The sequence below is a fragment of the Siniperca chuatsi genome, linkage group LG1 (genome assembly GCF_020085105.1).
Source record: "Siniperca chuatsi isolate FFG_IHB_CAS linkage group LG1, ASM2008510v1, whole genome shotgun sequence".
Taxonomy (NCBI): domain Eukaryota; kingdom Metazoa; phylum Chordata; class Actinopteri; order Centrarchiformes; family Sinipercidae; genus Siniperca; species Siniperca chuatsi.
Window position 1 is genome coordinate 27,727,117 of NC_058042.1, and position 14,221 is coordinate 27,741,337.

Sequence of the window (14,221 nt, forward strand, 5' to 3'; positions counted from 1 at the left end):
AGGATCTGGCTGTGTCGCCTTCCAGACATGACCTACTGCCATTCTAGCCAAATTCACAATATAGTTGTTCTCATTTACATATTTTCTGTTTCTGTTGTCAGACAACTGAACAAGTATGAGATTAGATCACAGCTCATAAATACTATGTTGAGCAGCAGGCATTACCAATCTGCGGAGCTGCAGATAAAATCATTATTTTATGATTACGACATCCTCAGACAGAAGAAACTTCTATACTGCTGTATACTGATGTTTAAAATAAGTGAGCACAGAGGAGGTTTGAAGCAACAAAAAGTTGTCATATTTAAGTACAACCAAAAAAGCATCTGTTGCCACATCTAAATTGCAAATGTATATTTATGCTTATAAAACTAAATGTCTAAAAAGTAACTCTAAACTATATATAAATGTGGCTTCTAAAGGACAGGTGCTCTGCTTCTGAAACATTTGCAGTGGACATTGAAACTACGACGCAGCCCGATACTGTGTCCATTTGGTGTTATTCTGTGAAATATCTCAACATCTACTAGATGGATTGACACAAAATCTTGTTAAGACATTCATGGTTCCCAGACAATATATTTAACTTTTCCTCCTGCACCACCATGAGGTTGACATTGGCTTTAAGTGAAATGTCTCAACAACTATTGGATGGATTGGATGGACACTCAATTATAATTATAATCTCTTATAATTATAATCACTTTGGCGATCCTCTGGCTTTTCATTTAGCACCATCATCAGTTCAAACGTTCAACTTGTCCAATATTTTGGTTTAAATATCTGCAAAACTAATGAAATTCCCATTAACATTATACCTGACATAAGCATGTTAACATGTTGACATTGTGAGCATGTTAGCATGCTGACAATAGCCTTTAGCTTGAAGCACTGCTGTGCCGTAATACAGCCTCACAGAGCCACTAGCGTGGTTGCAGACACTTATTCTTGCTTTTAATGCATTCAAAAACATTATGAATAAAAAAGGCACACACACAAATATACTGACAAACAATGAGCCAAATCAAAGACTCGCACTACTGATTCTCATCTTGGAGCTCATTAGCTAACTCTCAAAAGTTCATAAACCACATTGTACTTGAGACAGACAAACTAACGACACAACTGCAAGAAAAAAAAAGAACATACGTTGAAAATGCTAAAGAGAATTTATTAGTAGACACTCATCAGCCAGAAATAATAACCACCTGAAGAATGTCTTCCTGAAATACACCATTTGATTGGCAGTGTAAAATAAGGCAAAGGGCTTAAGATCATATTTTATACACTTTTGCACCAACAATAAACAGTTATACATTCACTTGTTACTGTAATTACGCTTTTGATAAGTCTATCCATACACCCACATACCAAGAAAACTTTATTAGCAGGGGGCAGGGACTTACAGTATTTGCAGAGTTATACTCATCATAATGCAACAGCTGTTTTGGCCAAGACTGGCTATACCTACATTGAATCTGACCACAACCTAAACAAAGATTCAGTTTTGGATTTGCAAAAGCCAACACACTATACTGACAAAGGTTCATACAATACCATCACCGTGAAAGGGTAACACCACCAAAATCTTTAAAGGTTGTCAAAAGCTGATTATAGTGTGTATAGATTTAAATAATATGAATTTCCCTTCACTCATAGGCAAATATGTCTCTTCATAAAGTATTTGGTTACATAAAACACATTTCCAGTGAGCTGCAAAGCGTATACGTAGCTGAAGAGTGACTGCTACTTTTTAGGAGACTCGCCATAAGTTGTTCCCAGCATCACAATAGCTCAAGTTCATCTTTGCATCGTGCCCTTGTAAAAATATACTGCTACCCACTTCGGTTGTAGTCAGACTTGTTATCTTGATTTAATTTCTTTATTTTACTTTGTATTTTGTTTATTCAAGGTTTTTCTTTGTAAATTTCTTTATAACCCGCACAAGTATATTTATTTGCATCTATATTTTGGTGTCAAAGTCATCATATTTAGTTACTTCTTCATTGCACTCAAGCTTAAACTGTTAACCAAGAAGATTTAATCTAACTTTCATTTGGAGAAACCTTAGCTGGGGTCTCAGTTCAGTCAATGTAATCTTGAAGATTGACTGTACATGATTATCTGATGAATGGTTCTGTTTCTTTTTACCTCATATTAAATCTTGTAATATCTTAGACATGATTAATCTTAAAAAGGTCGTAATAGATCCAGTAATTTAAAAATGTTAGAGTGCTCAGGACCTAAGAATTGCCAGTCTCTGTGCAGTTTCCACTAGTGCACATTGTTATGTGGTCTGAACTGCATCAAAGTAGAAAAAAAGTTTTACTCTAGTGTCAGCTGGGTAGTGTGTTGGGAATATAGCAGGCTAGTAATGTTACACACAGGATACTGTATACCTTCAATATGTGTCTTTTAGCAGTGTGTGTATATAAGTTTTCAACACACACACACACACACACACACACACACACACACACACACACACACACACACACACACACACACACACACACACACACACAGTGGAGTTGCTATGGGTAAAAATGTCATTAGCCAGGATGAGTAACTAGGTGGACTGCAGCTCATCTGTACAGGGTCTATTATCCTATTGAGAGACCAAACAGATTAGGGATAAGTAATTAAAGAGCTAATTTCCAAAATTTTATATATCCATTTTCATAAAAAAAAAATCTTTCGGTACCTCCAAAGCACCGAGTGGTATTGTTTCATCAATCAAACTAAGTTATTTTCTGCACTTTAAATGGTACCGCAGATTTTTGCAGTCCTTTAGTCTCTTGAGAGTTAGACTTTTCAGCTGGTGGATATTTTGTTTTGGAAAGAAACTCTTCTGTTACACAACACTCTACACTGCTATTACTGAAAGAACAACCAATGACATCAAAAAGGAAATAAACATACCTTCACCAAGAAGCACTGAATATATATATTTTAGAAATACATAGAAAAATATATAGTCATCTGAATGCCCATTATACAATTTTACACAGTAGTGTCAGAAAAAGAAGTAGAGAATAGATGTGATACATACAAAGGGTATGGAGTTACTGACAGTGTGAGATTTGTAAGAGATAGCTTCTCAGGGTGTTTAGTGTGATAGATGGAGAAGTTTGGGCACGCTGTTTTCTTTCTCTTATCCTGTCAAAATGTCCAAATCGTACATGTTTAGGCCGTCACGAAAACAAGTCTAAACATCTGTTTTTGTGTTTTTTTAAGCCTGATTTTTGCAATGTTGACTTCTGAAACTGAATAATTAGTAAGTCTGTAACACTAACAGGCGTTAAGAGATATTGGAAGCAACACTTTGTACCCTGCAAGTACCTGGATTTAACAACAGCCACCCAAGTAAATACCTCTAGTGATGGGGGACCTACATCACGTGTATGTGTTAGACTAAAGCACAAACCTAACCGACAAAGTTAGAAGTACAAAAATGCTACAATAAGTGCACACAGATTCTGAGTGGGCAACACTTGACACATTTTAAAGATGTATACTATTTATAGTGTTTCATTTTGTTACGGTTTATATTTAGTAAAACCATTTACATGAATTATCTGTATTAGTATGCACTGATACATAGAGGTATACGGATGCCTAACCTGCTGTAAGTCAAATAGTAAATGCAATCATTTAAAATAAAATAAAAATGCAAATGCAGAGAGTTCATTTGAACAAATTGCAGTTCATGGCGGTGATCATTACTCGGTCAACCAAGGACTAAAGCAACTATATCCATGAATGTTTTGGTTTGATTATTCTAAAGGTAGGTGGTAGGGGCTCACATAACGTACTGTACGTACTGTGAATTTAGGAATGTGATTGGAACCTAAATAAAATCCCATGTGGCGCCTATGTTTAACTAAGCCATAAAACTCATTTGCAAATGCTATTTGACTCACAGTAAGGCATAATTTAAAGCCTGTTGAACAATAATAAACTTTTTTTTAGAAGCATAACATTAATAATTTTAATATTCTACCTCATCATGTGCCAGTAGTGAATAAGTCATTTGCATTTCAGAACAATTTTGACTATTTAATACGACATAACATGAACCTTTTCATCTCATAGTTGTCTATAAATGAAGATAATCTGATAGAAATTTATTCATAAAAAGCAGCTTTTGCGAAATCCAGAGGAAGTTTGGTCTCTCTGATCTCTCTGCTTAGATGCAAAGATCCATGTGAGCATGTGAGTGAGCCTCTTTATGTTAAGATTTCTGTCATGGTAGAGATGTAGACGTAGTGGAATGTGACTGTGATTCAAGCGTCTTGATAGGAGTCAGTCAATATAAATCTTTAAAAGGCTTGGAGTAGTTGAACATCAGATAGTCCATGTAGTAGAAGTCGTAGACTCGCTGTCTTTCCAACATGCTGACCTGTGAAAAGTATTTTTGTGTGATCTGCATAGAGGTCCTCTTTTCGGTTGGGTTCCGATCTTTAAAACTGGGCAGCGTGAGGTTGGATGGCGCCCCAGTCAATCGCAGAAGAAAGTTGGACTCTTCCTCCATGTTCTCAAACTTGCCGATGAAGTCATAGTCTATGAGACAAGGGTTGCAGAGCTGGTTTGCCTGCTCCCAGTGGATGTCCATTCCCACAGGCCGGTGGACATCCAGCAGGTACTGGACAAACTCCTTGAAGGTGACCCCGTTACCTGTCTTCAGGGCTGCCCAGGATGCGTTCGCCCTGTACTTGGAGATGATGGGTTTCCCAAACAGGGAGTGGTAGTAGTTGTTGGGATTTTCAAACTTGTCCCTGTAGGCCGACACCATTCTCTCCAAGGGCTCTCGGACAAACATGACTTTGGTGTAGGTCTCCAGACGGTGCATGATTCCCTGTCGGTCAAAGCTGTCAAGTTCCTTGAGATGGTGGCCATAGTGGACTGTGTCGTGTTTAATGCTCTGAGCATTGGGGGCCTGGCCTGCCAGCACCATCAGGGTCCTCTTCCAGTTGGAACAACCCGCCTTGGGCACCTGGCAGTACAACAACTTGTACTTGTCCTCCACGAAGAGGTGTTTGACATGATGACGTGTGATGGTCCTGGAGATGCTGCTTTTGTACTTAGCGCACATCTCTTTCATCAGTTGCCGGCGTGCTTCCAGGATATTGGAAAGCTTTTTCCAGCTCTCAGGGGTAAAAGAGACTAAGGCAGAGGAGGAAACTGAGGATGAGGAGGAAGAAGAGGAAAAGGATGTGGAAACATTATTGTTGGTGTGATGGATCGGGGGACTTGTTTTCAGCAGTTTGCGGTGTCGTTTGGAGACGTGAAGGGAGTCTATGTCCTGCTCCCGAGATCCAGTGGTGGCCACCGGTCTACTCTCCTCAAAGTGTGGGAACTGCATTGGAGGGATCGGGCTGGACAAGATGCCTTCCACTGTTCGGTGGTCCTGATAATTGTCAGATTTGCCTCTCTCTTTCTCCTGCGTTGAAAGAGTCTATAAAACAATGACAACACAGGTTGTAGTAGACAGTAGCAGACATGTGTTTAGACCAAACAAACAGTCAACATTTTCAGATGATAATGTAATAATAATTTGCAAGAACATAGAATTTATACCTTTTACTTAATGAGGCAGTAAATCTGAGCATTATTACCAGATACAACCACATTTAACCCCACATGTTGCCTTCAGTACTCAAATAGGCCACTTGATGGTGCTGTTTCACCACACCTTAAACAAAGGTCTAACTTTGTTACACGCAAATGTCACACACTGCCCAACGCCATGCATGACCTATCAATAAACTGAGCTGTAATATCATATAAATGTCTTATAAACACTTAATGGGGACTCTAAATTAGAATCATCTACTGCCTGATTACCATCAGATGATGCCCAAGGCCATCATGCATTCTGACATTTTATTTCAATTAAATGCTGTAATGGCATCATAAAGCCAATGGACTGGATGTATAATTTTAATTTTACAACAGACAAGGTGATGAGACCATCATGAATCTTGGCTCATCCCCGTCCTGACTTAAATGGCCATATTCTTTCATCTGCAGGGACATCTGGAGGGGGAAAAAGGGAAGGAGAGGTTCCTCCTCTGTCTGTTTAATGTGCAAGGCGAGCACGGGGCAGCACCAGACATCACTTTCTTCAGGGTTTGCACTGATGTAAGTCTCTCATTGGTGCTGACAATCACAGCAGAGATGAGAGCAAACAGGGGTCAGCTGCGAGAAGATACAGTAGCACGAGCACTGCAAGTCTGACAGAGAAACCTAGTTTATGGATTGTCTTTGAGTCAAACATGATATTGCTCTCTCTTCATCTATCTGAACCTTGTAGCTAATAGTATGATAAATCAATGTTTCAAATCATCCATGCCTTTACAATGGCGTGTGGAAATTTAGGACACATTTTACCCCCTGTAATTTTTTATTTAAACCTTGGAACTTTAATTTTGTTTTGTTCAGGCACATGAGAACAATTCCATTCAAAGCTGTTCATGTGCAAATAACTGTCAAAAAATACAGGAACTGACTTCAAAATACAAAGTTGTATGGGTACAACGGGATGGATAATCATAATTAGTGTTATCCAGTAGCTACTAATGCTTGAAAGTCTAATGCAATAAATAAGCTTTTTATGAATACATGTTTGTTTACAAATGCTGGCTCATCATTCGGCCAGAATGGATGTAAACTAAATGAAAACATAAATACAAGAAAGGAAGCTTCTATTGTGGAAGATGAAAAAAAACAAAAAAACTTGTGTGATCACACCCTACGGAACCTAGGCCTGGTTCGACTGGAATCATTTACTCAGTAAAGTCTGACTGGCTGTATGCACAGTGTGAGGTCAGCATCTCTACACAGATGCTATCAGACACGCTGAGAGGTACAAGGCTGACAATCACTTTTTTTTGCAATAGATAACAGCTGGGAGCAACCTGTGTATCTGTGTTTTGGGAGAAATGGAGTAAACATGTACCTCTCTGGACTGCAGTGGAGTGCTTCCAAACTTCACGCCTGGGGAGAGAGAAGAGAAAAGAGACAAGAAAATCAGTACTTAAGTAAACAACATGTATTTTTGTCCTTGTGGAAGAGAGTTAAGGGCCGATGCATCAGAGGCTCCAATAATTTAACGCTTCCTATCAATTAGCACGTCTACTTTTGATCCCCAGGAAAACCACCACTGCTCAACTAGTCCACAGAGGGAAGACAGGTAGCTCTATCTGTATAATGAGCTGCCACAAGCATGAGAAGTTGGTAAATGAGTCATGCTCCCAGTAGCAAGCACTGAGGATGAGACAGGGGAAGAAAAAAAGCACAAGAAATGGAAGAGGGAAAATTATATGTTATTTGTTTTAATTTGGGAAGAGAAAGAAACTAAGAAACAAAGAAAGAAATGAGAGAAAAGAAACAAAACTGAGAGAGCCAGCAAAGCGCAAAAGACAACCAATGAAAGTTTGAAAAAGATGTAGTTTGTAGACCAGAGGTGCAGTTTGTTGAATTTCTAGAGGACAGCAGGAGAGTGATAGAGACATACAGATTTTGTGGCAGTCTTGGGGACAGGTGGTATGTGTATTGGCAGATGTGCGGCAGCAGGACAGACGATGTGTTTAGTGGTCTGTCTCCAGCTGGACATCTCCTTTCCTTAGGTCCCCCCATCCTGCTGATATATAATCAGACTGACAGCTCTGAGTGGGGCTGCATGGCTGCTGATGGGGGCAGCGAAGACACCTCTGCCTGAGTGGCCTGTCACTTCCAATTTGAGGGTGGAAGTGATAGGAACCTGCACGAGGAGGGGGGGGGTGGGGTGGTGGGGATGTAGATGCAGGCCACAACCTTCCCTAAGTGATGAGATCTGCAGATCCCTATCTCACACTTAACACACGCCTCGGTGGGGAGGGAATAAAACACGTTGCCCAGATGCAATGTTGTTTTAGATTAGTATGCACTGGAGAGCTCTGTGTTGCTGTTTGGCTCTGCGTATTGAATCTTTACTTGTCTTCATTCTTCTGAACGAGACACTGGAGGAAGAGGCGGAGGAGGAAAAAGAAGAGGAGTGGGCTAAGGAGGTGGTGGGTGACATTTTCTAATCTTGTTTGGTTGCTGCTGTGCTATTTGATCTCCTGACCCTAATGAAAGCTCATGTAGGATGTGCCTCTTAGAGTTTACATTGGTGCATGTGAAACACATGAATATTTATCACAATACACACAGATGCCATCGCCAAGAAAACACACCCAAGCACAACAATACCAACAGCCTTTCAGTGTCTGCTGTTCTAAACTGATGGAGCTGCACAAGCCCCTTGCAGCCCTGACCATCTTGTCAAGGTACACGCTTAGTTATGGAGCTTGAAAGCCCCATCAAGGTGGTAATTGAAATCTCTAAAGGTTTAATTGGTTCCTTCTAAGAGGTGTTTTGTCTGGCCGTTGTTACAAGTTTGTCACTGCTGTTGATGTCAATACTGTCACACTCTCCGATTCTATGTCGCACCTTCCAGCAGAGTAAAACCCTTTATTGTGCCAGTCTGATGAACCACTGAATTCAGAATAAACAAAATTAATCCAATACATGTATTTCTTGAATATTTGACCTTTTTAAAAAAAATATAATTTGTTCTGCAAAAGGAAAGGCTTTGGGAAACAGGAAAAAATGAAATGCAACATGGTAAATTAGATTCAAGCCCAAGGCATTGAACTGAGCATATAGGGCACCCAGTTGCCCTGTTCAGCACTCTGTGACAAAGGTGTCTTGTTAAAGTTGTTTTGAAAATGAATCTGACATGGGCTGATTTGATTAGATAAATCTAGGCTTTATCTGTTGCAAATGTGAGTGTGAATTCTGGCTCTGAAAATGCAATACTCACTCAAGTAGGGAGCCAAAATTACATTTCACGAGAGGAACATTTTGCCATGATAGAGTATAGCTGAAACAAGTAATATAACAATGTAAACTGAATTTCAGGGGGATTTGTAAACATCATTTATCTCTGTAGTATCTATTTGGTTGAGGGTAATAGTTGCTGTTTGATTGCAATTTCACACTCAGTCAGTTCCACTCAGTATAACTATGCTATTGATTTTTACTGCTGTGCAGTGAAACAGTTATAAATTGTTAAGACTGAGGTTTCATCTGTGAGATGCAGAAAATTCATCCTAATTCCACATATATATACAGTGGCTACAGTTGAACCCATGTTTTTCAAAAAATAATTTTGTAAATAATGTAAACGTAAACATTTCTTCCAAGGTGTAATTTGAAAGTTGGGTGCGAGGCATTAGAATTTTATACTGTATACTGGTTTGTTGTTACTGAAAACTGTAGCATTCACAGAAAGGATTCTTTGCAGCACTAATGGAGAGATTCAGGATGAATGCACCAACGGGGAATTCTATAATGGGAAGAAAACAGTCAACTAATAAAGCTGGAGTCGTTTTTTATCCTCGGACATTAAATATCAAACTTTGGTAGTTCTGCTTCGGTATCTTCTTTTAGAAGCTCTAAAGTCTTCCGGTAACTCATACAAATATAAAATGTTCACAGCATAGATCAAAAGAGGGTCTCTGATAAGTTTTGATTTAAGTTTTTTTGCAGTTTTTATGATGGAAGCTGATTTATAAGCAGAATCGACTCTTGAGCCTTGTCCTCTGTTGCCCTCTAAAGTAACCTTGAGCAACCACCTCTCTCTCATAGACAAAGCCTCTGAATATTAATGCACATGACCCAGCATTACCGCAAGGATCCATATAAGCAAGGGCCACATCATTAGCGGATCCATTATCCTCCTTCCCTCTCAAAGACTCTTGCACGACTCTCTAACAGAGACACACATCAAACATCCTTCTCCCTGCCACTGCCGCCGAGGAGGAGCAAAGGACAAAAACAATGTGAAATAATGAGCTTGTTAAGTGAAGGATTGTGGCCCCTATCTTCTGGGGGAACTTATTAAATGCCTGTTTTTAACCAGAGACAGGCCAGGAGGGTGCTAGAAACCAGACAAGGCGTGTCCTCCTCCAGCCCGCTATTCAGGCTAGGCAGTCAGGCTGCGCCACCATAAACCTTTCATTAGTCATTCAGCACACTGAGCGACTGTGACCCCAACCAGCTGCACTCTCCTCTCCACCCAACAAACCACCCACACCTGCACTCTGCACACATGCTCCTCCTTCACTTGACTCTGTGTGGGAATACAGGGATCTGGCATGCTGGTGTGGTTTATCAGAGGGAAAACACTTGAGAACAGAGGTATTAGGCTTTAAGCGCTGGTCCATTGATGTTTTAACTTGTTGTGGTAAGAGATAAAACGATGTTTCAGTTGGTGCTGAAATCCTCCAGGACTGGGCCAGAGAGAGCAGCTGCTGGGGAGGAGATGGTGATGGGTGAGCAATCAGTGATACGGGATTGAAGACGTGCTTGCAGAGGCTCTCTAAAGACCAATAACGGACTGTCATCTCCAGATGATCATTTTTGTGTATCATCATCTGGAGACTGGCTTGTGTTGTGACTGAAAGCTTGGAATCTTGAAGACTTTCTTCCTAGGTGTTCACAACTTAAAGCACAGGTTTGGCCAATAATGAATCAATAACACATCTTTAATCCAAGCAATTGCAATGTACTGTAAATGAAACAAACAACCAGGACATCAGGAAACAGATTCTTCCCACTGTTTCAGTAGAAGCAGCCATGACACCATACCAGACAATCAATCAGTGGGATTTAGTATTAGAAAAGATTAAGACCATCAGACATTGTACTTTAATTTGATTATTTGACATTTTCCATACTGTCAGAAGTCTGAACTGCTGAATATGAGCCACTCTTAGGATTCAATTACACAGGCTGACTTAAGCCCAGCCCAGTATTAACCAGAATTAAGTCCATGTTGAACAATTCTGCATGTCACGATGTACATCCAATGCCCAGTGGTGGAAAGAAACTAAGTAAGTATTTACAGGAGCCATTTTGGAGCCATTCTGCTGCAGAATGAGTACTTTTATACTTTAAACCTGCCATTACTGATGTTCTTTGGCCACTTGGGGCAGCGTAAACAAGCTATGAACACAACACTGACATGTTATCACCTTTGAAGTTGATATGGGGAACATGTTAGCAAACAGTTGCTTATTTACACATCCAGCAGATATGGAGCAACATTAACATTCATTTGAAGTTGCCACCTGATGAATGTGAGTCCAATAATCTCTTTGCTCTCTTTTAGCTTGGTTTTTGGTCTCTACCAACTCCTGAGGGAAATATCTGGCTCTTTAGCTACTAAATGCTCCACTATGTTCACCAGCTTTGTCTGTCTGCTGTCTGGTGCTGGGCAGGCAGCATACAGTGGGTTTTTAGAGCTTTTCCCCCCTGAAAGTAGCTGTGTTAGCAGTAAAACTGAAGCAAAACAGCAAAGTTGTGTGCCTCAAAACCAAAAAATGTCCTAAAATATGCTCTAAATTTTTGTAGACCTGAGGGGAACTTGGGTGATAATTCCCTGTGACTTTGTTACTATGAGTGACCCCTTTCACATACAAGTAGTCATGTGATCAGTTGGTAATACAAAATTATTGATTGTAGCTACTTTAAGTATATTTTGCTGATAATACTTCTGTATTTGTACTTGAGTGTTGTTTACATTGTAGTATTACTACTTTTAGTAGAGTAAAGGATCTGAATACTTCCTCCACCACTGCCAAAGCCAACATTCAGTGCCATTGCTGGAAGTAGTGTCAACGTTCTTGTCTGCCGATAGCTTCGGCTGACTATCAAATGTCTGTCAAATACATGTTTAACTTCTCTTTGTGGTTGTATCAAAATGCATGTGCTACTGTAGCAGAGATGTTATTTTGTGTTAGCTATTTTTTTCTTGCACAGCACCAAATGATCACAATATATCTGCAGGGGACTTGGCAGGGTTGTTAATTAATAACCTAAATATTACTTCTCCATGTGCTGAGATATCTGGCAATAAAAACGTTTTGCTCTGTTTTTCAAAAGAGCTCCTCTGTCACTGGAATTCCCACTCTCCTCCTCTTACCTATTGTACTATTCACAGACGGAGCACCCTCCTAAACCCCATCATGACATTCTCCTGACCTCTTCAGCGCAATTCCTTTTTACTGCACCTCAGAGGGTGCACCCGAAGATGGAGTTATTACAATCACAATGCCATGTATGGGTTCCCCTTCCACCTGTGACCCCACATGAAGGTCAAGTCTTGGGGAAGACTCGTAAATCGTCAGGGATGTGCTCTCTCATTAGTTGCAATTCAAATGAAAAAGAAGACACTTCCTCCAATTCCCCGCCACATTAAATCAGTGTGCCTTTCATGCACCATAAATAACACATGGTTTGGCTCATAATTGTCTGTGGCAGAGCACAGGCTAAGCATACAAAGCGTACATCACCATTCTGTGAGATAATAACTGAGCTCGGTGGAAGACTTCATGATGTGAGGCTGTGGTGCTGCATTAACACCTTTGCACTATTTTCAGAGCACTTTGCTTTCCTGCTCTGAGGCATTGCAGCTGCTCAGCTCATGCATCATCACTTCCATCATAACATGACTCCTATGTATGAGTTGGTGAATAGGTTAAGAATGCTAAATTATAAAGGGGTATGCATAGTGAATTAAATATATGTTTTTATTAAGACAGAATTTAAAATATATAAAAATGATCATTTGAAAACTGTGACACCTCAAAGAAGCACTGGGGCAATTTTTTCATATTGTTTTAAATATGTTTTTACAGAGAAGATCCGCTTTATCTCAGAGTATTTAAATGATGAAATTGAGGCAATGGGATTTTTTCCGTCTAAATGGACATACTGTATAGTGCTTTAGGAATAAAACCCTCTATATAGAGCCAGAAAATAGCGAAACTGCATTTGATGATAAAGAGAAACTGCCTCTGTGGGGTGATAAAGTAGGTAGCTATAATAATCCGCCTCATGTTTTAATTTGCTCCAATATTGGGCTTCTTTTTCTGTGCAATCTTCAAATTCTTTTCTCATGCTGGTAATGCTGGGCACTGAACACAGCAGGAGGGGAAATAATGAACTACACAGATAGGAAGCTGCTGAAGGGGGGTATCAAATGTGGCACTGATTACCGTTATGACAATTCATTTAGACAACAATATATTCTCAGAGTCTATCCTACTTGGGGTACTTTCAAGGTTAGGAGACGCAAAGACTTCCTAGGGCACATTTCCATGGAAACAGAGAGACAGAGAACTGTATGTGGGGCTGCTGTGAGAGGCGGCTTGTTTTAATATCATGTAGAGGACAGGGCAGGACTGGCAGCTTGCATGAGGAGGGATGTGTAAACAAATGCTACCTGTCAGCTGCGAGCCTGGGGTTAAGTGAATTATCTCGGCCGAGATGAGGTGCAGAAGGCTTTTATTGGCACACATCTTACTTAGATGCTTCAGAGCTCTTGACCTAGGCGCAGAGTACACTCTGCAGTACTCCCTTTGTGAACCACTCCCTTGCCGATGACAGTGTGAAGCTGATGGGATTCAAAAAGTCCACACAGTAAGTGGAGATTTTGTTAAGTTTTTTCTGATTAGAAGCCTGGAATTTGTGAGAGGAGTTCACATAGTCAAATCTGCAGGCAGAGCTGCTGTATGCTGTCCTGGAACTTGCACAGGCACGGCTAGATAAAGATGAGGATTCAACAGAGCTGATGATGACATGAGAGGAGTTGTGCGCTCTCATGTATCTATAGCCTGAGTACTGAGTCAACTATTCAAAGGGGAAGAGAAGACAGACACACTGTGAAGAGAGCTGCAGTTCTGACAAACTTTAAGGATGGCTGTGTGAAGTAGTCTACAAAATAGAAGGGTGTTGACTGTGAAAAAGATTTGGCAATCACATTTACTGTAGAGTAATATTCTCACATGTAGGATAATAATAATCAGAAATCTGGCCCTACACAAAAATAATTAGAGTTTATTAGACATCAAAATTTTAAGCCATGTTTCAGAAATCTACTTTAGCTAATTATATTAGCCATTTAAATGTTGTGAGTAAACCGACAGTGGGCTTTGTTTTGCAATGCAAAAGCTGGTTTAGCATGTCGTACTATGGACAACAATGTCCAAATAGAATCAAAATGGACTGCGCTTAAGATTAAGTTAAATTTTCAAACCTTTCTTCATATGCTGTGTAACATACACAGACATTTAGGCTTCCTCAGTGTGCAAGCTCATTGATCATCACAGTTCAATCCCCTTTAAACAGG

The 14,221-nt window shown here is 40.0% G+C and overlaps 1 protein-coding gene across 2 annotated transcripts in view; it reads right to left on the bottom strand.

The window, feature by feature from the left end:
* Positions 1-1,150: 1,150 nt before the first annotated feature.
* Positions 1,151-14,221, bottom strand: part of LOC122865213 (carbohydrate sulfotransferase 8-like) — a 167,067-nt gene continuing 153,996 nt past the window's right edge. For both annotated transcript variants that reach the window (XM_044173365.1, XM_044173445.1), the window contains exons 3-4: positions 6,962-6,999; positions 1,151-5,458 (exon numbers count right to left, since the gene is read on the bottom strand). In XM_044173365.1, the coding sequence (XP_044029300.1) occupies positions 4,310-5,458; positions 6,962-6,999 (1,187 nt within the window). In that variant the 3' untranslated portion in view covers positions 1,151-4,309. The remainder of the gene's footprint in view (positions 5,459-6,961; positions 7,000-14,221) is intronic.